This window comes from Biomphalaria glabrata, chromosome 9 (genome assembly GCF_947242115.1).
Source record: "Biomphalaria glabrata chromosome 9, xgBioGlab47.1, whole genome shotgun sequence".
NCBI classification, from domain to species: domain Eukaryota; kingdom Metazoa; phylum Mollusca; class Gastropoda; family Planorbidae; genus Biomphalaria; species Biomphalaria glabrata.
The window spans coordinates 37,769,384-37,794,369 of NC_074719.1; the positions used below are offsets into that span (position 1 = coordinate 37,769,384).

General features: G+C 40.0%; 1 protein-coding gene across 1 annotated transcript; it reads right to left on the reverse strand.

The window, feature by feature from the left end:
* Positions 1–297: 297 nt before the first annotated feature.
* On the reverse strand, positions 298–24,463 carry LOC129928394 (nose resistant to fluoxetine protein 6-like). Its single transcript, XM_056042624.1, has 12 exons — positions 24,384–24,463; positions 23,011–23,111; positions 19,869–20,036; positions 17,862–17,958; positions 15,759–15,851; positions 14,087–14,255; positions 12,746–12,825; positions 11,029–11,151; positions 9,309–9,435; positions 8,842–9,031; positions 1,476–1,618; positions 298–453 (listed from the first exon to the last, which is right to left on the reverse strand). The coding sequence occupies exons 1-12, from the start codon at positions 24,461–24,463 to the stop codon at positions 322–324; spliced, it is 1,503 nt and encodes a 500-aa protein (XP_055898599.1). The 3' UTR covers positions 298–321.
* Between the last annotated feature and the right edge of the window lie 523 nt (positions 24,464–24,986).

The following is a 24,986-nucleotide window of genomic DNA, read 5'->3' on the forward strand; positions in this document are numbered from 1 at the left end:
TGACACCTGATATAAAAGACTGTTAAGTATTGAATCTAACACACGGCCTTGTGTAGGCGACATCACTACACTTGACCTTGACGTCAGGGTAAATCCTTTGCTTCCATGGAATAAAAAGTGTGACTCTCTTTTAGCGACGGCAACGAAATTACGTAAGCAACTCAAGTTATTAATAAATGAAGTTACAGCCAGTGGTGCTGATAATAATAAGAATGAGAACCCTTGAACATTCTGTTCTTGAACTTAGTTAATTTTGTAGTTTTGAGGTGGTCAAAGGTCTAGCAAAACTTTCTCTGCTTTCATAATGATGCTAGATTAATCCTAAAAGGATTTAAGTGTTCTTTGTTTTTTTAAGAAACACTTTTTCAAAGTAATCCACGGAGACTCTAATCCCAGCACAAGTACAAATGATATCATATATGTAAAACTGAGTAATCCCAGATAGGAGACTGTCTGAAATAGAAAAGAGACATTTCTAAATATTACAATGTATATTAAAAACTTTCTCAAGAGATGTGTTTATAGTCTATACTATACAGAGCATATCTTTTTTTTTCTCAAACTTTTACAAGTGGCACATCCTAAACCAAAAAAAAAAACAAAAAGTTGCTTTTGCACACACTTTCAACTAGTTCCTCACAGCAGGTTAAGAGTCGGAGCCCCAGTGCTTAGCATTTTTCTATATTCATTCTCTATCTACATCACCCTATTGTTTTCCTAACAAGTACAGTGTAAGTCAAAGTTGAATTAAGTCATGGCAGTGATACTGAAGTATGAGAGACATTCGAAGCAGTGAGGAATGTACGTTGCTATGGGCTTGAGTGTCGCCCGATCATCCTCGTGTTCAGAAACACATAGGGCCTGTTATGTTTTCACTAGTCGACGCCGCTATTTAGCAGAGCCGGCCATAGGTCACAGCAAATTATGCGATCGAAGTGGGCCCCGCACTTTCATAGGACCCGCGCTAATTCTGGGTGTAAATTATAAAATTAAACCATTTCATAACTTATAACAGATTTCCCGCGGCCTCCAGATTTACCAGGAGCTCCTGGAAATCTCCTGATATTGCAATATATACGAAAAAGTCCAGGAAATTTCCGGAAATTATTAAAATCTTTTTAAAAGTCATAAAAAATCTTCAGAAATATAGACATAATTGTCATTTTCGGGTGTCATTTAATAAGAAAAAAGGCTAATCCTACTCGCGATAAAAAAAATACCCATAATTGTGGAATCTGGTGAAAGAAGCTTTTCACACCTTAAACTAATGAAGAATTACTTGAGGTCAACAATTCTCGAAGATAGATTGACACATGATCGGGCGACGAAGAGAATCATTTATATATAGATTTTTGTCCTTAAAAATAAAGATTCTGGACCCTCTCGCCAACAGGTAACAGGGCGTGCCCCAACAGTATGAGAAACGCTGATGTATATATGAACAACAAAGTGTGTGACTTGACTTTTAAACTTACAAATGTGACAAAGTTGAGATTGTACAGCGTCTCCTGGTTACCATAGTAGACGCTGAACACACATGGATGCACCAGGTAAGCCATGTAGGTCAAGCGACTCAGTGGAACGAACGGTGACCAGGACAGCAGGGCGTTGACTGGACCTAAACAAAACAAAAGAGAAGCTTAGGAAAGTCATGCCCAACTTACGGCCCGAGGATCATATCCGACCCGAGACGCGGTGCTTTCCGGCCCCCTCGAATCTTTTGCCTAGAATGCATAATGAAGAAGCAGAAACTCGGTTCTACTGTACTAAATGATTTTTGTCATTGATTTAACCCGTGACAAACAAATCTAAAGTTTATATGGCGCAATGGCATCACTGGTCAAAGGTAAGCTACTCTTGGTAAACATTTGGCAACTTGAAATGTTTAACAAGAAAAATAAAAAAATACTTGAAAAAAAAATTATCTTAGGGAACTCCTCGCGCACAACTATATATCTCTCAATAATGTGGAAGTTATTTCATTTTTCGATATTAATCAAAATAATTAATCACCTTTAATTAAATGACTAATCGGAGATTTTAAAAAAAAATTGATTAAAGTTTTGTTAGGTGCAATAAATAATTATTTAAAGTTTCATCTTGTTCCGAGAATAAGGCGTCCCGAGACATGACGTTAAACTGCGCTCCTCTTTCCTTAGCACTTTCGGAGCTCAAAAGTGCCCTACTTCTTTTCTATCATTGTGTCTGCCTCCTCTTTTCCTAAGTCTGCCTTCATTGATCATCACACTGTCTCCTTAACTTTAAATTCTCACTACGTCCTAGACCAGTCCGTTTGCCGTGGACTGCGACGGGTAAGGGGGGATAAAGAGATCCTGGTGTTTGAGTGGTGGCTATCTGAGGATAAACCACAACAACACAATACTTTGGCTCCAAGTTCCCCTAGACCTGAGACCCAGATGGCCCGCTCTGGGTCAACCGGCTGGTCATGCCGAGCTACCAGCATAGGTCGACGACGGTGGCTGGAGGGTCAATCAGGGAGCTGCTGTATCGGACACATGTCCGATGTAGCAGCTGACTGAGTATAGCACCTGTGTAGCCCTGGCGGGCTCATTCTGGACATCCGAATGGCCCGTCCCCTTGTTGGACTCGATGGCGGGTGGGGAGCACAGGTGCCGAATTAACCAAAATATATATGGACAAAAACACACACACAAAACTACTTGCCCCAGACCTATGTCTGGGCAAGAAACGTCGAATTGACGATAAAAAAGAGGAGGTCCCAAAAAGCTGTGCCACCTGGCCATCATTTCTGGTGGTTAGATGCACAGAGGAGGGAAAAAGCCTGACCAAGTTGAGCCCTTTTATTATCTATTAGGGACTCAAGTCAGTAGTGGGAGAGCCCAAGAGTGTGTCTAAGCTACACAAAACAATGGAACTCCTTGTAGAAGTAGACAGCAAGACACACTCTGATGGGCTTTTAAGATGCAGAAGACTCTGTGATCTCCAAGTGGAAGTCATGCCACACAAGAGTCTGAACACCAGCAGAGGTGTAATCAGCTCTAGGGACCTACTGGAATGTTCCGAGAAGGAAATAGTGGAGGGCATTGAAGGAGTCACCCATGCCCGGCGCATTACCAGGCGCAGGGAGGGTGAGGAGGTCAAAACCGCCACTATTATCCTTACATTCGGAACTAGGACACCGCCAGAGTATGTGAAGGCAGGATACCTACGAGTTCCAGTGAGGCCCTACATACCTAACCCCATGAGGTGCTTCAAGTGCCAGGGTTATGGACACGGCGCGGCAGTCTGCAAGAGGAACACTGTGTGTGCCAGATGTGCTGGAGAGGGTCATGAGGACAAGGGCTGCACAGCCCAGTTCAAATGCCCAAACTGTCAAGCTGGCCACTCAGCCTACTCCAAGGACTGCCCTGTGTGGAAACAGGAGGTTGCCGTGCAGGAGTACAAGGCAAGAAACGGATGTACCTTTAGCCAGGCGAAATCGGCTGTACTGGCCCTACCCAAGGGCCAATTCGGCTTGACAAAGACCTACGCCCAGGCTGTTGCTAAGAAAGGAAGATCCATAGCCACACAGACGGACACATTGACCCCACCACCCCCTCCTCCTCCCCCAACTCAGAAGAAAACACCGCCAAAGAACACACCTCTGAAGAAACAAGAAAGCCCTGTTGTCATGCTAAAGAACAGGTTCTCTGTGCTCGCTGATGAGAGCATGGAGACTGAGCAGCATGTCAAAACCAATACTCCGGGAGAACCCGGAGACATCATGTCTGACACAGGTTCTCCTCAGAGAACCCAGCCAGACACCCCAACCTCTACCGAGTTAGAGGTTGACCAACTCCCTAAGGGGAGAAATCAAAGCGGAGATTATGCCCGAGGTGAGAGAGGAGGAAATAACCCCCGCTCTAACCAGAGGGATCTCCCCTCTCCAGAGAGAAAGACTTCCCCCAAAAGGGGGTTGTCCTCCTCTCCATCCAAACCCAAGAATAAAAATACCAAGGTCACTGGAATAAAGGGAAACCCCTCCGGGGGAGCTCCAAGTAGGTCATCTAGAATAAGCCATGGATTCCAGAATTGTACAGTGGAATTGTAGAGGCCTCAAGGCCAATTACGAGGAAATGCAGCTACTGATGGACTCTGAGACTCCTGTAGCTGTCTGCTTACAGGAAACATTTCTGAAAGATTGCATCAGCTTCCGAAGCTACCGTGCTTACACCAAGAATGTTGAGGATGCAGAGAGAGCATCAGGTGGAGTCTGTATCCTTGTGAAGGATAGCATCCCCCATGAGAGGGTAGAACTACAGACCACACTACAGGCCGTAGCAGCTAGGATAACCCTTCACAAGGTTATCACTTGCTGCAGCCTGTATCTACCACCAGGCGCTCCATTAAACCAAACAGACATGGAGGACCTATTGAAACAACTCCCCCGGCCTTATATAATCCTTGGGGATTTCAATGCCCATAACACCATGTGGGGATCCAACAATACCGACACAAGAGGTCGTATGCTGGAGGATACCTCCCTCCAACATGATTTATGCATACTTAATGATGCATCACCGACCTACTTGCACCCAGGAACTGGATCATTCACATGCATTGACCTCACCGTATGCGTCCCCGGACTTCTGGACGATTTTAAATGGTCAGTTAGCAATGATCTACGGGGAAGTGATCACTTCCCAATCATCATTACTAACAATCTCCCTTCATTGGGACGACCTCAGCGGTGGAAACTGAATAAGGCCGATTGGGAACAATTCCAAAAAAGATGCTCTGAGGATATCACAGAAAATATCCTCCATGAACAGAACCCAGCTGATACCTTTGCTAGCAAGCTACTAAGTATAGCCAGGAAAGTTGTACCCCTAACCTCTGCAAATCCAAAACGGCCTAGCAAACCATGGTTTGATACAGCTTGCAAAAGTGCTATTGGTGATAGGAAAAAACGACTGGCTGCATTTATAAAGAATCCTTCCCAGGAAAACCTAAAGCTATTCAGGATAGCTAGAGCAAAGGCTAGACAAACCATACGGTCAGCCAAAAGGAATTCCTGGAGAAGTTTTGTCGGCAGTCTGGATGCCAAAACTTCTGCTAGAGCGGTTTGGAAGGCAGTAAGGCGAATCAAAGGGAAAGAATCAAATGCAATAGGGCATTTGAAAAACCAAGGACGAACTGTCACGTCCCCCAGAGAAATAGCTGACTGCCTTGCATCCTCAATAGCAGAAAAATCATCCACTGCACACTACACGCCAGAGTTCCAAAAAGTCAAAACCAGGGAGGAAAGACACCCCATTGATTTCAGGTCAGAGAACAATGACGACTACAACAAACCGTTCTCGCTTGAGGAACTGAGGGAATCGCTGGACAAGTCACATGACACAGCGCCTGGAGAAGACGAAATCCATTACCAGTTCCTCAAACACCTTCCCGAACCCTCATTGGCAGTCCTGCTAGGGGTCTATAACTGTGTGTGGCAAACAGGCGCTTTCCCAAACAGCTGGAGGAAAGCCACAGTTATACCGATACCTAAACCGGGAAGAGACGGCTCTGACCCAGCTAACTATCGACCAATAGCACTAACAAGCTGCATCTGCAAAACCATGGAAAGAATGATTAACAGTAGGCTGGTCTGGTACCTGGAAAGGAATAAAGTGATCTCAAACTACCAGTGCGGATTCCGGCAGGGGCGGACAACAACTGACCACCTGGTAAGGCTGGAAGCTTATATTAGAAATGCATTACTCAGAAGAGAACATCTAGTAGCTGTATTCTTCGATATAGAAAAGGCCTATGACACAACCTGGAAACATGGCATTCTACGTGACCTGGCGCTTATGGGGCTTAAGGGACACCTCCCCCGTTTTGTGGAGGAATTTCTGAAAGATCGAAAATTTCAGGTTCGAGTGGGCAACTCCGCTTCTGACACTCATGACCAGGAAATGGGTGTACCCCAGGGCAGCATTCTGTCAGTCACCCTGTTCAACATTAAAATAAATAGCATCATAAATGCGCTGTCCCCTGGCATAGAGTGCTCTTTGTATGTTGATGACTTTGTCATTCTTACTTATGGGAAAAACATGAACACCTTAGAAAGAAAATTACAGTTATGTTTAAACAAAATTCAGGGTTGGGAAAACTATAATGGTTTCAAATTCTCAGACTCCAAAACAGTTAGTATGCATTTTTGTAATCTAAGGGGACTCCACCCAGACCCTGAACTATTTATACACAAAAAGAAGATCCCTGTCGTGAAAACTACAAAATTTTTAGGCCTCACCTTAGATTCCAAATTTAATTTTCTCCCCCACATTAAGGAACTTAAGAAGAAATGCCAAAAGTCATTAAACATACTAAGAGTACTCAGCCATACGGACTGGGGAGCTGACAGAGATACCTTGCTGCAGCTCTATCGGAGTCTAATTCGATCCAAGCTAGACTACGGATCCATAATATATGGAGCAGCAAGGAAGTCGTACCTAAAAATACTGGAACCAATACAAAATGCTGCCCTGCGTCTCTGTCTCGGCGCGTTTCGTACATCACCTATCCCAAGTCTCCATGTGGAGGCTGGAGAACTCCCCATGGATATAAGAATGAAAAAGCTTGCAATGCAGTATATAGTCAAGCTAAAATCCAACCCCACGAACCCTGCTTTTGACTCCATATTTAACCCCACAGAGGTAGAATTATACAATCGAAGGCCTAACGTCATACAGCCGTTGGGCCTTCGAATGAGAGAACCCATCCAAAATTTAACCCCACCCATTGACCAAATCTCTAAATTAGAAACCCCTCAGAATCCTCCTTGGCTAATGAATAAACACAAATTAAATTTATCCCTCCTTAATTTCAAAAAAGAAAATACAGACCCAAGCATACTACAAGTCCACTTTAGGGAACTGCAGGAGAGCTACGGAGATTGTGGCACCATCTACACAGACGGATCCAAAATGGAGAGAAAGGTCGCGTGTGCCTGCTCCTTTCGGAACAAAACAATCTCCCGTAGACTCCCCGATGGCTGCTCCATCTTTACGGCCGAATTGCACGCAATATTGCTTGCACTTATGGCCGTAAAAGCATCAGAAAGGAGTAAATTTATAATCTGCTCCGACTCCAAATCTGCATTGCAAGCTTTTGGGGCGGATGAAGACTGACATCCCATTGGTACATAAGAGCCTGAAGCTGTTGGACCTAATAACAGCTGACCGTAGGGATGTCACCTTCATCTGGGTCCCCTCCCATGTTGGCATTGAGGGAAACGAAGCCGCAGACAGAGAAGCAAAGAGAGCCCTAAATCATGCGGTGTCAGGAACCCAAATTCCCTACTCGGACCTGAGACAAAGTATTGCCTCTGCCACCTATCGAGAGTGGCAGAACCGATGGGAGGCTGAGACTCACAGTAAACTCAGGCAGATTGTGGCGGATGTCAGGTGGCGGCCCACATCTAAGGGTCTGACAAGGCGTGGTAGCACAACCATGTCCAGACTTAGGATTGGCCACACCTACATCACGCACTCTTTTGTACTGAAGAGAGAGGAGCCCCCACTTTGCGAGTACTGTGACTCTCGCCTCACCGTGGAACATATCCTCGTTGATTGCCCCAGATACCAGGATGTCAGGGCGAAATATTTTAGAGCCACTAATCTAAAAACACTATTTAATAATGTCGACCCTGGGAAGGTACTGGGCTTTTTTCGGGAAGTGGGGCTATCTACGAAGATCTGATTTCTGAATTTGTGAACATGCACTATTTACATTAGATTTTTACCAAATATTTAAATTTTTACTACCTTTACTATTTTAACTGTGAATAGACCTTGATTTTAATTATATGACTGTATAGAATCTGGCCCTTGTTGTTTAGAGAGAGAGTAGTCCTTAAGGGACTGCAGGCACGACATGGCCTAAATTGTGCCGATGTGCCTCAAATCAACAAATCAAAATCAAATCAATCCGAGAATAAGAAATGACATGTACAATTATCTAAGGGGACAAAATTCCACATATTTAGACATCTGTGAATACTGAAGGATTAATTTTCCTTGTTGGTATCAAACAAAATAATTAATTACCAGTAATTAATTGAATAAATGATTAATTTTATAAAGTTGTTTTGTATTGTATTCGCCAATGAATAATTGTTTACAGTTTCAACTTGATCCGAGAAAAGGTACGGGAGAAATAATGAGTTCAAATTTTTTACTTGAAAGACAGACGAACAGAACTTTAGAGTGAGTTGATATACGCTTTGTAAAAAGATCATCCTAGTTTGATGTTATTAGAAGAAGAGCATAGAAGAGAGCACCTGATAGCAGTCTGCTTCCAAACAAGCAGATAGAGATTTCTTACAAAGATCGTGGGACACACATTTGAGACCAAAATGTCCTGCCGAGAACAGGCGATGACGTCGGAAAAAAAAAGAAAGATCATCGGGAGACATCAGCAATGTATGCCCTGGATGCGGCGAAATATGTAGATCACACAGCCAGGACCTTGTAGCCACGTGAAATACCGAATTTCTCTTTAATGTATCGCCAATACATCATCTCGACAGAGTGTCTGCCTGGTCGTGTGGTATGCGCTCAGGACTGTCGTCTCGAAGGCCCTAGGCTAGAATCTTGCTTGCCGCCACCCCTCGAAGTTCTAAGTAGGATTGGGCTGCTAAGATGTGATAATTCTGAAGGAACATCTGAATGACGGAAAACGGGTTCACTTTTGTTGACAATACTTCATACATCTGTCCCATCTACGTTACTGGGTTTCAGGTCTCAGGAGAACAAATCCTTTTATTATAATACGTACATCTGAAAAGAAACTCAGGTCTAATTTTTTCCAATATTTCATACAAAAACTTACCCCCGTAGCCTGAAGAGCAGGCGATGATCACCCAGCTCACACAGACGCCCCATGCGGTCCTGGCGAAGGCGTTGTAGAGGGCGGCGACTGCCACACTGCTTATATTTTCTCCGCTGATGTCGCCATGGATACCGTAAACAATGCCCAGAGCTGCCATTACGCTCAGTAACCAGCAAAGGAAAACATTAAACTGTGAAATATACACCATTACCTATTATGCTTGAAAGTGTAAAGTCTGGAGAGATATGGGTACTCAAAAGACAGTTATTTCTTTGTTATATGCTGATAATTAGCCTCATATACATTTCCTCCATATTTCTACTAAAAACAGCTTTTGACCAGGGATTTTGTTACAGCGTCCCCACCCTCTACGACAAAATTCAACGGATAGACGACTTAGGTTAAAATTCGTTCTGAGTTAAGAGGGTGCATAAACAATTCTCTTTGAATATGTATGCCATCGTTACCTTGTCGAGACGCAATCTTCCATTGCAAGTAGCCAACAGATATCCAGCTAGGAGGCCGACAAGATATGGACCCATGCGGCAATGTGGTGTCACATAATACGATACATTATAATCCAGAGAACCAGGCCTGTGAATATAGTTCAGAGTTATTAATTTTTAATACTAATCTTTTTATACTAATCTCCCTAACCCTAACCATATATGTTTCAGGGTTTCTCTCCAGGGCTTTTGCAAGAGAGGATTTGAGCCCCTCAAGCCCTCACTCTAATGGAGTTAGATGATGATGATGATGATGAACCATATATGTTAATTTGCTCTCACGCTTTATATTGCTTATTATGGCCAGAACATCCAATGCTTTGTTTTTTGAAGTTCAATAAACGGAACACATTCTAACGTTTCCTCTAACATACATTTGGACCAGGAATTATTGCATCTGTTACAAAGTAAACGGTCAGCTCTCTTTTTTTTCTTCTCCTCTCTCTCTCTAGAACACCCATTTTTTTTAAAACGCGAACATTGTAATGTCGTCAACTTTTTGACTTGATTTGGAACGACCCCCTCTTTACGCCCCCCTCTCTCACACACATGCTTTATGCCCGTGAATTCTAATATTACTTTTACTTATCTGCTTCCCCGACTCCTACCCACGACAGAAAAAAAATAGTACTACGTACAATCTCTGACCTTTCTTCGACTTCTCAATTCATTAGCGAAGTATTTAATGTATTCTATGTAGATTTTTTGATCGAAACCCCCTCCACACATGCATACATCTGCTTTCACACATTTCTGCCCTTTTTTATAACAAAGAAAACCCTTTTTTTAAGCATCACCACATCCTTTTAGCTTTTGAATTCTAGATAGCAAAGTCTGTTTTCTTACCGGAGCGGATTAATACAATATGCATCATCTTTTTTTTTTTGAAGTAATGTCTGTATTTTATAAGATAAGATACGATTATTATAACAAACATCGTTGGTATTATTCCGTTGTTTTATGTTATGTCCCTAAACGCAACATGAAGCTCTTCAAAATTGACCCTAGAAGCTGGGAAAAAGTAGCACTGGATAGATCCACATGGAGAGAGAGCATAAAAGAAGGGTCTCGGATTGCAGATGCCATACACAACGGAAGCAGAAAGAAGGGTGATAATGCAACGGCGCCTGGTGATTACAAATACCCAACCTGTGACCGCAGCTGTATATCAAGTATTTGGCCTCTTTAGTCACACATGAAGTTGCAAAGGGAGATATAATTCCCCGAGACGTAAAATGCCACAGAGATCGTTGGTTACTGATCACGCATAAACATTTTTCTTTCAATGGGAGCTTAGTTTCAAATTCATAATTAAATTTGTAACTACAAGATGAGAGCATCAATTATCATATAAAACAATGATGTCAAACCTCTATCAGTATTTAGTATCGATTATTGACAATATATCTACACTAATTAAGTTTGTCTTTGAGTCCCCAAATTAATAGAGTGCAGTATTTCATAAGATATCATTGTCCAAGCTAGGATCTAAATAGTTTGCCCAAGCTAGGATCTAAATAGTTTGCCCAAGCTAGGATCTAAATAGTTTGCCCAAGCTAGGATCTAAATAGTTTGCCCAAGCTAGGATCTAAATAGTTTGCCCAAGCTAGGATCTAAATAGTTTGCCCAAGGCTGACAGAATAGAGAGTTTCTAAATTATAGGCTATGATAATAAACTCACTTGACTTTAATACCAAGCCCAAACAATGCTGGACTCCATTGATTGTGGTACGACAGAGCAAAAGTTGAGATCCACTGCAGAGATAGGAAGAAGCCCCAGCTGATCATCCCAGCGGAAATATTGCTTAAAAACAACAACAGATATTGCATGATTGTTTTTATTATTATAGTTAGTATTTTCGATTTGAGCGAAAACATTGTAATGAGTGTAGAATTGCGTATTCTGCTAATATGTAAAGTACCTGTTTTAGACCTTGCGATCTATGGGGCAGATGATGTAAGGGTCATCTGTTTCTGTGGCCCACGGTTAACGAGTGCATCACTTGCAGGCCAGCACAACGACCACCCGCTCTTACTTTCCCCAACTAATGTCATGTAATCATAAGATCTGGGTGGACTCAAAGATCCAGAAATTAAAAATCCCTGTCTTCACCTGGACCAAACACAGAAACCCCAAGGTCTGGGAGCCAAGCGCTTGATCACTCAGCCACCGCTCCTGAATATCAACATATTATTAAAATATCTCACCTTGTGGGCGAGAATCTGAGGTCAGATAATCTCATCTACAACTTTCCAGTCTTTTAAAATGTATACATCCTCCTGCGCTCATCTTATGTTATCTTATACATCCTCCAACCCTATCTTATCTTATACATCCTCCAACCCTATCTTATCTTACACATCCTCCAACCCTATCTTATCTTATACATCCCCCAACCCTATCTTATCTTATACATCCTCCAACCCTATCTTATCTTACACATCCCCCAACCCTATCTGATCTTATACATCCTCCAACCCTATCTTATCTTATACATCCTCCAACCCTATCTGATCTTACACATCTTCCAACCCTATCTTATCTTATACATCCTCCAACCCTATCTTATCTTATACATCTCCCAAACCTATCTTATCTTATACATCCTCCGACCCTATCTTATCTTATACATCCTCTCATTCTTTAAACAACTCTTTATTAAATAAACTTAATTTCTTAAAATATTGTTCTTCAACGTACTCATTATTTAAAAAAAAGTAAATAAGAAAATTTTAGGGAATCACACATACACAAAAAAGAATACTCTTTTAAAAACAAAGCTTATTTAAGGGGAAAGAACGTCAAATTGATGCCATTAATTTCAAGATGGCACAGTTTAGCTCCCTTTCTGCTACATGAAACAAAATTAATTAATTAATAATTACTAATTGATTATTTAATTGGTTATTTTTTTATTGATTCATATATCTTCGTCCATTATGAATAATTATGAATAATTTCAGCTTGACACGAGAATGGGAAGTGGGAGAAAAAACGTGACAAAAATGTAATAAGGGGGATAAATCCATATATGCATCAACATCTCTCATTAAGTATACTTATTCCCCTTTATTTTGAATTAAAAAAAACAATAACAAAATAATTAATTACTAATAATTAATTAACTAATTGATTCGTTGTTTTAATTGGTTCAGGTTTTGTTAGGTACAAAAAATAATTATGCAAAGTTTCAACTTGATGCGAGAATGGGAAGTGGTTAAAACTCATGTTCAAACTTTTTACCAGACAGACAATTGTAATATAAGCTTTGAATTACAAAAACCCTACTTTGAAGAGATATAATAAGAAATAAAAACATCTTTGCTATAAAATTGTGTATATAATTGTCAGCGTAAATTAATTTGTAAAAACGCGAGATCAATTAGGAAATACTTACTAGAAAAACGGAAGCAGAATCAAAGGAGAGAAGAGATAGTACTGCATGTCAGCAGCCAGGTACCAGAAGTGACCAAAACACTAGAAAAATGTTTTAAAAGATGAAAAATACTATTTTGGTCAATAAGGGTAGTTAATTATTACTATTAATTATAATTTATAATTCAAAAGGGAACATCATTTGCCATAAATGATTGGCAGAAGTCAGAAATGTTTGTAAACATTTTTGAATGAAATCTATTGTTTTTTGTTTTTTTTAGGATAGAGAAATTATCAGCAGAAGTCGCCTAGGCTAGCTTTGGCATGTCCACAAAATGCCAGAAGGTCGACTTCCACAAGACATTCTGTATGGTGATCTAATAGAAGGCAGGAGAGCCGCTGGTCGCCAACGTTTAATGTATACTGATGTATTCGACAGGAACTCTTCAGAATCGACACCAAGAGTTGGGGGGGGGGGGGGGAAGCCCTGGATAGATCCACATGGTGAGCAAGCCTAAAGGAAGGGTTCTGTATCGCTGATGGTGTACACAACAGAATTAGGAAGAAGGCAGAAAAAGCTGCAGCGTAAGGTAATTACAGAAGCCAATCCTGTGAGAGATACCAGATGTGTACCTAAGATTGACCTCTTTAGTCTCATGAGAAGTTGGTAAAGAAATAAATATACTCTCTCTCTCGAGTCATTTATAATTTTTTTGTTCACCATGTATTTAATATCAAAATCCTATTAGAGACATAAAACTATATTTAGAATATTTAATTAAATTGTCTAAGTTTTGGTTCTTCTGGTCAGTTGGAAAAATTTCGAATTTCACAATGTCTTCCAAAACATAACGTTACGTATGTAAACTGGATTAGTAGCATAAATGTTGTGACTTTAGACAAAGTACATATTAATTATTGCTATAAAATATGCCAATATTTATATACATACACTATACTATACTTTTTTTAAAAAAAAAAGACAATAGACAGTATCCTATAAAGTTTGGGGTCAGCAGTGTAGCTAGGTCTGCCAGAGTGTAGCATGGGTGTGCAACAAATTGCCAAGGGCTACCAGCTCATGAACTTTTCTTAAAGGTAACTCCCATAGCCTTTCCTGTGTTTGAGTTTAGCCTCAAAGTAGCAGAAGTTTGGATTCGGAGTTTTTCTTCTCCAAGGAGGGTAGCCAGCAAAGGATTGACGACCTTCTTCTGACACAAGCTTTCTGATTTAGGCACCAGTTGCTTGCCTGTGCCCTTTCTTCCGTTCCGCCGGAACAAATATCGACTGATACCAAACAATGATAAAACGTTTATTTGGCCCCATGCTCATGCCACCATCCCATTGGTCAGTATTTTGTTACCGTTCTGTCCGCATTGACAACATTGTTCAGGTACAGCAAGTTGGTCCACCAATTCTCTTCACAGTATTTCTGGACAGACGGCTGAACTGTGGCCCACAGGGCCCCAGACCCCATGAACCTCTGCAGTCCGAGCATGCCGACCAAAACCAGCATGTAGGGAGGGGTCAATCTGGAGAAAGATAAACAACGTCATTTCCTAAATGTGAAAACAGATTTCTAATTTTAATAATACATACCTGCGCTCACTGATGGCGCTTGTTTAATGGTTAGGGAAAAATAATTAATTAGATCTAGAATTTCAAAGACATTTTTTTTGGGGGGGGGGGCATTTAAACTTCCTTGAATCAGCTTTTTTCATTCTGTGAAGAGCATTTTGCTGTCCGTGGTTGAAAGTATCTTTTTTTCTTTCTAAAGAAGAAACATTTATATCTGGAATAGGGCCTATAAATTCCTATTTGAAAATATATTAAGTGAAAGCTTTATTTAAAAGGTTTTTAGACATTTTAATATGTATCCGCCAAACCAATTCTACCCGTCTTCAGCTCGTTTTTTTTAATGGTCAAATTTCCCTAGAGTGTTTAACATCTAGCTTTCTGGAACATCTGTTAACGTTTTCTGCTGATCCAAACAGAGTTATTGTTCATGGCCCCGGAGGCATCAAACAGACCCCTTCACGCCATGGTCACTTCACTACTGATAATGATATTTGAAGACTGATGATGACATTTAAATGTTTAATGAAAACTCAAGATGTTTAATAATGATATGTCAATTTTGATGATGTTCTAAAGTGCCTGATGACGATATAAGATGTTATGAGGGTGTGTGTGTGTGTTTTTTTTATTTTATATTTTTTTTTTTAGATTTGATCATGTTCTGTGATATTTGGTAAGGATGATGATTACCCTGACGTGTTGGGGGGGGGGGGGGAATTAAAGATCGGTTCGTTCCAAATCAAGTCAAAAGTCTATGTCAGAGAACATTATGATGTTAAGGATGAAAAAAAAATAAAAAGGGGTTCCAGAGAAAGAAAGAGAGAGAGAGAAGAGAGAGAGAGAGATAAAGTGAGAGAAAGAGCGAGAGAGAGAGAAAGAGAGCGGTACGTTTAATTTCATTGTAATGGATTCAACAATTCATTGGCTAAAAAGTATTTTATGGGAGTCTTTAAAATATGGTCCATTTAATGAAAAAAAGGAAAAAAAAAGGTGATGATCCGGACATAAAAAAACACATAAGGCTTGGCAACAAATCAACGGACCTAGCCGGTGTGTAATGCTAGTATAAAGAGTTATTTCTGTCATCTCCCCCAACGCAAAGCGTTTTCTTGTATTCTTACACGCCCAGAGGCATTCTCTATTCTATTAAATAGGGCATGTCAAATTAAGTGAAATAAAGTAAGGTGGGCTATAGGTCTTTTGTCATGACCTAGGATTGAAGGGGGCCCCTGATTATATTCTAGAACCAGGGTCCACGGGTACCTTTCTACGCTACTGATTATCATCACATACTTCAAGCAATTTTTCTTTTGACCCTTAACCTATCTCTTCTTCATATCAAACACATTCGGTACCGCACCCCATTGCGTCCGCTCTCAAATATAGTCTCCCGCAACTGCCTTGTAATAACGACGTTTAAGAGAGTCTAGTAAAAAAAAAAAGTCAATGTATCTCACCTTAAGTACCTATGTAAATAAAACAATCCTAAGTTGAATTTCGCTCCTTTCATTGCAATCTCTTTTGTGGTCACGTAGGCTACCAACAGGCCACTGAGGAGAAGAAATGTATGAGTACAACAGACTTCCATAGACACGCTATCCAGATAACTCAACATTGTACCTCCGCCTAGTCATGCCGTCTATACAAACATCCCAGACTTTGGGATATTACATTAAAATCATTTATCAAATCAACGTGTTGCCAAGGGGCAGAAAACGTCTTTGATACCTATCAAGAGGGCTCGGGTTCGAGTCTCGAGTGTTTTCTGAGCGCCTAAATACACCCGTATACACCCCTGTCACCTCTCAAAGTTGTTGCCACCAAGTAGGACACCCTATTTTGATAACTGAGTGTAATCCACATTCCACAACACTCATTTTTCTGGGAGTGAATGCTTGTAACCTTCAGATACTAGATAGCAGCCTTATTTATCTTATCTTATCGTCTTTTCTTATCTTATCGTATGTTATGAAATACATACGTTACTTCCAAAAAGAATATGATTACATCTGGACGTGTTCCTACGTCAATCTAGTCATGCATGTTAATCAATTACTTAAATTGTACCAAGTCACTGGTTTTCCTAGCTGACTCAGGCAACCCATTCCATGCTCTAATAGCAATAGGAAAGAAGGAGCACTTGTACAAAGTTGTCCTAATCAGTAAGATGCAGTCATTAAAGGCACTCATTATAAAGAGTTAGCAAAGACTTGTATCAGTTATTACTATATTTCTAGAAAGGATTGTTACTAACTATACATGGATTATTATTGTGTGTCTTTCATCAAGTGGTGATTCAAGATATTGTACATATATATTAAACGTATAAATATTTGTGTCTGCTACATCAAGGGAAAGATGTCTGAACGTACAAGCATTCATCCTGATTATGCCTACACTACAATCATACACTCATCCTGATTATGCCTACACTACAATCATACACTCATCCTGATTATGCCTACACTATAATTATACACTCATCCTGATTATGCCTACACTATAATTATACACTCATCCTGATTATGCCTACACTATAATTATACACTCATCCTGATTATGCCTACACTATAATTATACACTCATCCTGATTATGCCTACACTATAATTATACACTCATCCTGATTATGCCTACACTATAATTATACACTCACACTGACAACGCCTACATTGTAATACTATAACATGAACCAAATGTCCCCCAATGATTATCTAAAATAACCAGGTGACACTAAAATATGGAAAAAAAAAAGAAGACAAACCGATAAAGATTAATGTAGTAGCAATATAATGTTGCTAAACGACAGAACGTAGGGAAAGGATACGGAAGGAATATTTAGACAGATTTCAAAATAAACAAAATTGACAATGTCAAGGTCGCCATATTGTAAGATCGAGGTTGTGAACTAAATAATGAATATTAATTTGTCCTACAAGCGAGAGAGCTTAGAAATTCTATAGAGCTGACAAGTGCACACACAATATTATATGTTTTTTTTCAAATACATCTCTTATTAAATAATTAATATTTCTGTATTAGGTACTACATGTACAACACATAGCATGCTATTTATAGACTCGCCTCCCTGTATGGAATTCTCCTCAATAAATGGTAAAAATAGAAGTGGCTTTCCCCGTCCCTCACAGATTTCCTATTTCCAACTTTCTCGCATACTAATTTATTCCCTCCTTAATTAGATGACGCACAAAAGTAAAGCACGCGGGCTGTGACGCGGAGTTGATTCAGCCCATCGTGCATAATAAACCCGTAGAGTCTCGGTTCCAATTAGATTCGACGATGTTTGACGGTTGTACGGCCCATGTCACGTGTGCCGAGGACGCATGTGGTCCCAAGTCCGATACAATTGAGCCATCACTGAACTAGATCTACGTTTTACATGTGATTGCAAGTTGGCTTCCTTATCTTATAATTAGTATTTACTTACTTTGCTTGAAGCCATGCTCCTTGTAAAGCCTAAATGATCGTGAGTTCTAATCACATTTTTTTTATCCTTCCTTAATGGCTTCTGGGTTTCTGGGTTTATTTTGTGTATATTTACCTGAGCGTGAAGAAAGTGTCCACAGCTAAGGTGCCGTTAAAGATGACGTCAGCAGTCCAAGTCTTATAGTGGATAACAACTTCAGAAACAGCGTTAGCTAAAGAGAAATGACAGTTTATGGATCGCTTTGTACATCTCAGAACTGCGTTGGCATCTAGATATAAAACTTAAATATCTTTCGACTTTATATTCATTATTACTATACATACTTAAGTTCATGCGTTAAACGTATGAGCAAAGGGCAGCGTAACTAATAAGAACAGTTTGGAATATACATATTATTTGTGAGACTTTTGGAAACGTTAAGTTTGTTGAAAGTGTGGTATGGAATGTGTGTGTGAGTTTCTGATGTAACCATGAGAAACGTTGGTTGCGTAGGCTGAAAGCAGGGCCGGCCTTAGCTCGATTTTACCGATTGTTGCAAATCGGGCCCCGCGCCAGGCCAATTACATTTAACATATCACTATCAGTCATGGTTCTCGTCACAAGACTTTTTCTTCTTCTTCTTCGTTCTCATGGTTATGTTGGAGTGTTCAGATGACTAGACCAATATATGAGATGAACTGCGCAGTGGTTTCCAAATCTGGGAGATCTCTATATAGTTTTCTTTCTATTTGGGTGTTTTGGGGCTAGGCTTATAAAGATAAAGGACTTAAAGGGTTAACATATTTAGTGCACCATACGATTGACGTTACTTTAATCAACCCAGTGCTGTCTATTGCGTTTATTGCTTCCTATGCATGTTGTATAATAAATGCTGTTAAATGTTAATGATCTAATTAATAGTAATAGCTGTTATTGTAAAAAAAAAAAAAAGAAGAGGGGCCTCGCAAGCATCCATTAAACTGAGCCCCGCAATTTGTTAGGCCGGCCCTGGCTGAAAAGATTATGATGAAATCACTATATTCAAGATAGTACTTTAAAAAAAAGCTTAGCTAAGCGGAAGAACTCTACATTTAAGGCCATATCAAACTGAATAATTCATATCCACTAATAAATCAATTAATGGTTTAATATTTTTTATTGATTTGTGTTTTGTTAGTTACAGTGAATAATTGTGTAAAGTTTCAGCTTGATCAGAGAATGGAAAGTAGAAGAAATAACAAATACAAAAATTATACCACACAGACACACAAACAGATTGTGATATTTCATGTTTATTTTGAAGTTTTAATATAATAATTTGATACACCTACATCTGTTTAAAAGTTATATTAACTATTTCGAGCTAAAGTCAGGTAACTGAATTTCTAAATTGTTGACATCCTGATGTATTCCAGCAAACATAATTGGATTACATTAATTACCTACCCACTGTACTTGTGTTATTATTAATTGTGTTTAAAACTATATTAAGCCAGCGCCTTATATGCGTGTGGCTAAGCACCATAAACCACCTTGCTACCTATCTACGGAAGCTGCGTTACGTTTGCTGAGCGCCCTAAAGGCAGCACGGAAACCTCCCAGGTACCCTTCCCTAACCCAACGCATGCTCACAACAGTGATTCGACCTGAGCGCCTAAAGGCAGCATGGAAACCCTCCAGGTACCCTTCCCTAACCCAACGCATGCTCACAACAGTGATTCGACCTGAGCGCCTTGAGCAAAAGTTTAAGAACATAAAAAGAAATGAACTGCCAGGACTGAGCCTCGTTAGAGAGAAACAAAATTCTTTGTAGTCCCTTTAGCAGTGTTCATTGAGAAATTTTCTGGTGATGTGGCTGGTCTGATAGAGTAACACTATCTGATAGGCAACGAAAATCTTCTTAGGGACGTTAAGGGTCTTCATGGTATTTACAAGATCAGTTGTCATTATCCCCTCGGTTGCTATAACAACAGGGTATATTGTTATTTTAGATAACTTCCATAGTCGCTTAATCTATAAGCTTAGGTTCTCATATTTTTTTTATTATTTTTTTTTCACTTTAATTTTTTTCATATTATGGGATATTTGGATATTATCATTATGTTTTTAACAAATAAATCAAGAATCAGTTGTAATACCTACATGCACTTGAAGAGCCGAAGCCATAGTTATGTCCCAGCAGAACCCAGGTTAATGTGATGAAGCGAATGCCGTTGATGGCTGTCAGTGATCCAGGAGGCTGTGATATATCCAGAATTTTAGAACCGTTGAGAAGCACAGAGAATGCTAATAGAGTCTGACCTAAGACACCTGGGAAATAATTGCAACTCTAAGCAAACTTAAAATGTAAAACTTGTGTACACTATATTCATCTTATGTTTTATTTAGCGTAGGTTGTAAGCTTAATTTAACTATAAGAATGGTCCATTCAGAGGGCAAACATCTTCGAGGGAGCCAGGATCGCGAAGGGTGAACAAACTATGAGCAGTGTTTAAATCGTTGCAGCTTATGGAGATAGATCTTCTTATGTTATAGAATACAGACATTCCTCTAAATGGTAAATTTATACATTTAAAATTCACAACTTGTAACGGTGCATGCATCTAAAAGATTGTCCTATTTAGCCACCACAAGGTTAGTGCCACCACAGACAGCTACTATAAGCTTACGACCGCACAGAACTGTAATGTCAAATAGTTCCCCCTTTCAGACCTTGTGGTCTATAGGGCAGATGATATAAAGGTCATCTGTTTCTGTGGCTCACGGTTAACGAGGGTGTCAAGTGGCCAGCACAACGGCCTTTACTTTTCCCAACTAATGTCAGGTACCCATTAGAGCTGGGTGGCGCCCAAAGATCTGAAATTAAAAAATCCCAGTCTTCTTCAGGATTTGAACCCTGACCTCAGTTTGGAAGCCAAGCTCTTTGTAGCTCAGCCACCTATAATATTACATGGCAAAAGATAAATGTCTAAAGACTTGAAAACATACAGTGTTGAAGTTCTTAAAACGCTTTCATTTCTTCCCGATTTTCTATACCTGAAAGCGTTATGGTTTGTCATCATTTAAAAATGTTATTCTCAGTTTTTCCAACCAAATTATATATTTTTAATTAACAAGTTACAGTCGACATTATGAATGGTTCGCCATTATAACAAGTTTGAAGTAGCTAAGCTAATCCTTATAAAAATTATTAATGAAACCCTTACACCGAAACAAAACAAATGAAACTCTATTTCCATATTTAAGGAAAAAACTGTTTCTAGTAAATAACCAAGTTCCCTGAGTTAAAAAATGTTCCCTGTGTCAAAAATTTTTTTTTCCTGTGTCATGAAAATGTTCCCTGTTTTAGGATATTGTTCCCTGTGCCAGGAAGATGTTCCATTGTGAGAAATATGTTCCCTGTTTGATACAATTTTTCCGTGTCCGGAAGTTGTTCCCTGTATCAGAAAATGTTCCCTGTGTCAGGAAGATAGTATGTGTCACTGTGTAAGAAAGATGTTCCCTGTGTCAGGAGGATGTTTCACCATGGGCGTAGCCAGGATTTTTTTTCGGGGGGGGGGTTTGGGGGGGATTCCCTCCCACCCCCACCCCCCCCCCACCCGCGGAAAAAAATTATATATATATATATATATATATATATATATATGTGTGTGTGTGTGTGTGTTTGTGTGTACATAATTAATCTTTATTACATTCTGACCCTTTCGGAAGACGTTTATTGTAGACCTCCCGCCCTTGCTAGCAAGGGGGTCTGTGGGAGTTCGCAGCGCTCCCACAGCGCGGGGCGAAGCCCCGCCGCCGGGCACTATTTCTGGTATTGAAAGCCAACAAAATGCATATTGTGAGGTATCTACAGTGCATTATCTTGCTATTAAAAATTTTTATTTCACAAACCTATTCTTACTGACTTAGACCCTCTCGCGCCGTTCGGCGCATTTTCCGGCAAGCTGTTTCCGCAACTCTTATTTTGCGTAATTCTTTTTGTCGGAGAACATGTCCCGCAAAACCTCATGTGACGCTCTGTCACAACGTTACTAAGGATTCGACTCCCAGTTCGGCATATGATTTCTTTGATTTAGACCCGATCTCTATAACTGACTCCTAAAATCTGTCTTAGCCATCTTTGTTGAGACACATTTAATGTTTTTCAATTTCGGCAGAAAACTATTCACACTTTATTAATGGCGCCCAAGCCACTGGTAGAAATTTGTAACCTTTCTTGACTACGGTCTTGGAATTACATGCCTGTATTTCGCTTTAGATTTTATATCGAAAAGGAAATTTTTTTCGTCAAATCTTCTGTTGAGGGGTTTTAAAATAATAAATCTCTGGATTTTTATTTGTTGTTTTTTTTTATTTCAAAACCCCATTTAGCTACGATCATAGAATTTGGTGACTGTTGTTTGCTTTAAAATAATATTGAAGGGAGAGGATTTCAACTCTAAACGCTCTTTAGGGGAATTTTAAACTCAAAACCATCTGGAGGGGTTTTAAACTTTAAAGAAAAAGCCATCTGGAGGAGGGGGATTTAAACTCAAAACCCCTTTGGCTAAGCTCATAGATTTTATAGTGTGTAATTTGCTTTTTTTTATATTGAAGAGGTAGTTTTTAGTTTCAAACCCCAACTGGAGGGGGGGGGGGAGTTAAACTCAAAACCCCTTTGCCTACGCTCATAAAATTTTGAGCGTGTAATTTTGTTTTTTTTTATATTGTAGAGGGGGTTTATCGTAAATTTTGGAAGGCTTTTAAAATCAAAATCTTCCTTAACTGTGCTGTTGGAATTTGGGGATTGTTGTTTGCATTTTTTTTTGTTTTGTTTTATAGATGAGGGGGATTTAACTGCAAAAACCTCTGGTAGGGAGTTTAAAAATCAAAACCCCCTCTAGGGGGTTTTAAACTCAAAGCCCCCTGGTAGAGGGATTTGTATCTTAAAACCCCCTGATAAGGGTTTTTAAAATCTCAAAACCCCCTGGTAGAGGGTTTTTAACTCAAAATCCCATCGGCTGTGCTGTGGTAAGTGATGATTTAGTATTAAAATCTCACCTGAAATAAACAAAATGAAAGCAAAAATCAGTCACTTAAGTCCGTCCCCCCCCCTGCGGGGTGGGGGGATTTCATTTCGGGGGGGGGGTTTGACCCCCAAGAACCCCCCCCCCCTGGCTACGCCCATGTGTTTCACTGAGTAACTGATAATTGCTGAGGATGTTTGTTTACAACATATATTTGACGTTTCCATGTAGGCTTATTGTAGATGTTTCCAGTGTTGGCAACCGTTTAGACTGACCTTGAAGCGTGGAGACCCATTTCTGTTTCTGCCACCTTCCACTAACGAGATCAAACAGTGTACCACAGAACACCAGCACCACGATGATTGTGAACAAAAATCTAGAGAACGAAAATTGTAAATTAATTATAATAATGAGAAGGCACACCTCTTTGTTAGGTCACGTGACACAAAACGCCACAAACAACAAGACCAGACAGGACGAATCTAATGTTAGGTCCACTCAGTCGCGGGCACGTTGCCCTGCCTCATCGTGGCGCCCGCGTGGAAACGGCCATTAGAGGAAGTGGCTAGGCTAAAGGGGTAGCAACACAGGACTCCCGTGGGGATGCCCACGGGTAGACGAGAGTCCACTCATTGCACGGGCGGGGTTGTAATAAAGTCCCCACAAACATGTCACCAATCCATGCGCTGTTCCTCAAAGGGACCGTTACATAAATGGCGGGTCCCGCACAGTTAGCTTGGTACATTGAAGGAAAATGGCAGAAGTCCCCGGTGCATTTTCGGCCTTCGGCCGTGTATCTAGCCCACGTGTCGGGGGTCAAACGCATCGGTCAACAGCAATGCCTTACATAGGCATTGTCTAGGGTCTCTCCCAAACAGAACTGTGTGTTCACACAGGTTTTTTTTTTTTTACTGTTTGGCGTCCAAACAGGTTTTTTTTCAAACTTAGAGCTCGAAGAGCCTTCGGCTCAGCTCTTAGACATCAACAAGGTCCACTCAGTTACAACTGGGGAGTGTGCAATAGTATCAAGAAAACACTTATTGTAAAGTAATAGCATTATCATATGACGCTTCTAGATGTTAGTGTATTTGTGTGTTGTTTGTTATGGTTTTACAGTTAAAACAGAGCATTTGTAAGTCTAATAAAAAACTTGCGAAAGCTCTGTGTGGGAAGCGTGGTCGAGAGGCTAAGTACACTTAAACTTGGCTTGGCTACCTATGAAGGGGGATCGAGGTTCGACACTGAGCACATAAAAGCAGCACGGAAAGCTTTCTCCCAGATAGCCCCTCTACCCACTGGTCCACAAGTGAGATTGGACCAAAGCGCTCTGAGCATGCTATAAGCATGAAAGTAGCGCTATATAAAAAAAAGCGATAAAACATTGGCGTGGAAGCGATGTGAGAGAGATTTGAGTGGATCAGTTGACTTCGTTATGTGACATGTCTCAGGACTCAGATTACATTATGATGCTAAATATTACATTATGATGCTAAATATTACATTATGATGCTAAATATTACATTATGATGCTAAATATTACATTATGATGCTAAATATTACATTATGATGCTAAATATTACATTATGATGCTAAATATTTCATAAACTGACAACTCATAATCCGACAGTTAATGAGTTATTCCTCTTACATAGCTAGTAATGTCGCTCCAGTTGTCTCCCTCTTGTCTGTCCGACATTCCGTGGGCAGAGCAGTCAGTCCTGACGACATGTTAACCAAACCTGAAGGTTCGAAGTAAACAAAAACAAAAATATCATCACAAATCCAAAAACTGCGTTTCGATATTCTCCTTGATAAGACAAATTATTCAATTAATTTAACGATTACCGAGATAACTAGATAATGGTACAACTCTCAGTAGTCTGGTATCTATCAAATCTCAGAAGGTTCTTTAGTTAGAAGAACATACAAGAGATTCAAAATTTTTTCGCTTATAATTGGCAGCGCCATAATTTGAATATTTGATTACGGATGTTTCTCTTCAAGCGTTTTTAGAACTTCCGTCAGAAATGAATATAATTACGACTTTAACCAAAACGTTCTGATGGGCACGACTTGGTCTAAATTGTGTCTAAATTGTGCCGATGTGCTAAAATATCAAATATTAAATATCAAAACCTTCTGCAGAGAGACAGAAGTGATAGATCTCAAGACACAATGGCGACAGTTCCAAACGCAAATCAGACGACTTATCAGCCTTCACCATTTTTGGAAACATATTAACGTTCAATAG

What these genes read in the sequence shown, in the direction of transcription:
- LOC129928394 (XM_056042624.1), bottom strand. Translation starts at nt 24,463, where the DNA reads ATGTCGTCAGGACTGACTGCTCTGCCCACGGAATGTCGGACAGACAAG. An exon ending in ATGGGTCTCCACGCTTCAAG is followed by an intron (nt 20,037 to 23,010) that starts GTCAGTCTAAAC and finishes ATTATTTCCCAG; the next exon opens with GTGTCTTAGGTCAGACTCTA. An exon ending in TTGTCAATGCGGACAGAACG is followed by an intron (nt 12,826 to 14,086) that starts GTAACAAAATAC and finishes ACATTTTTCTAG; the next exon opens with TGTTTTGGTCACTTCTGGTA.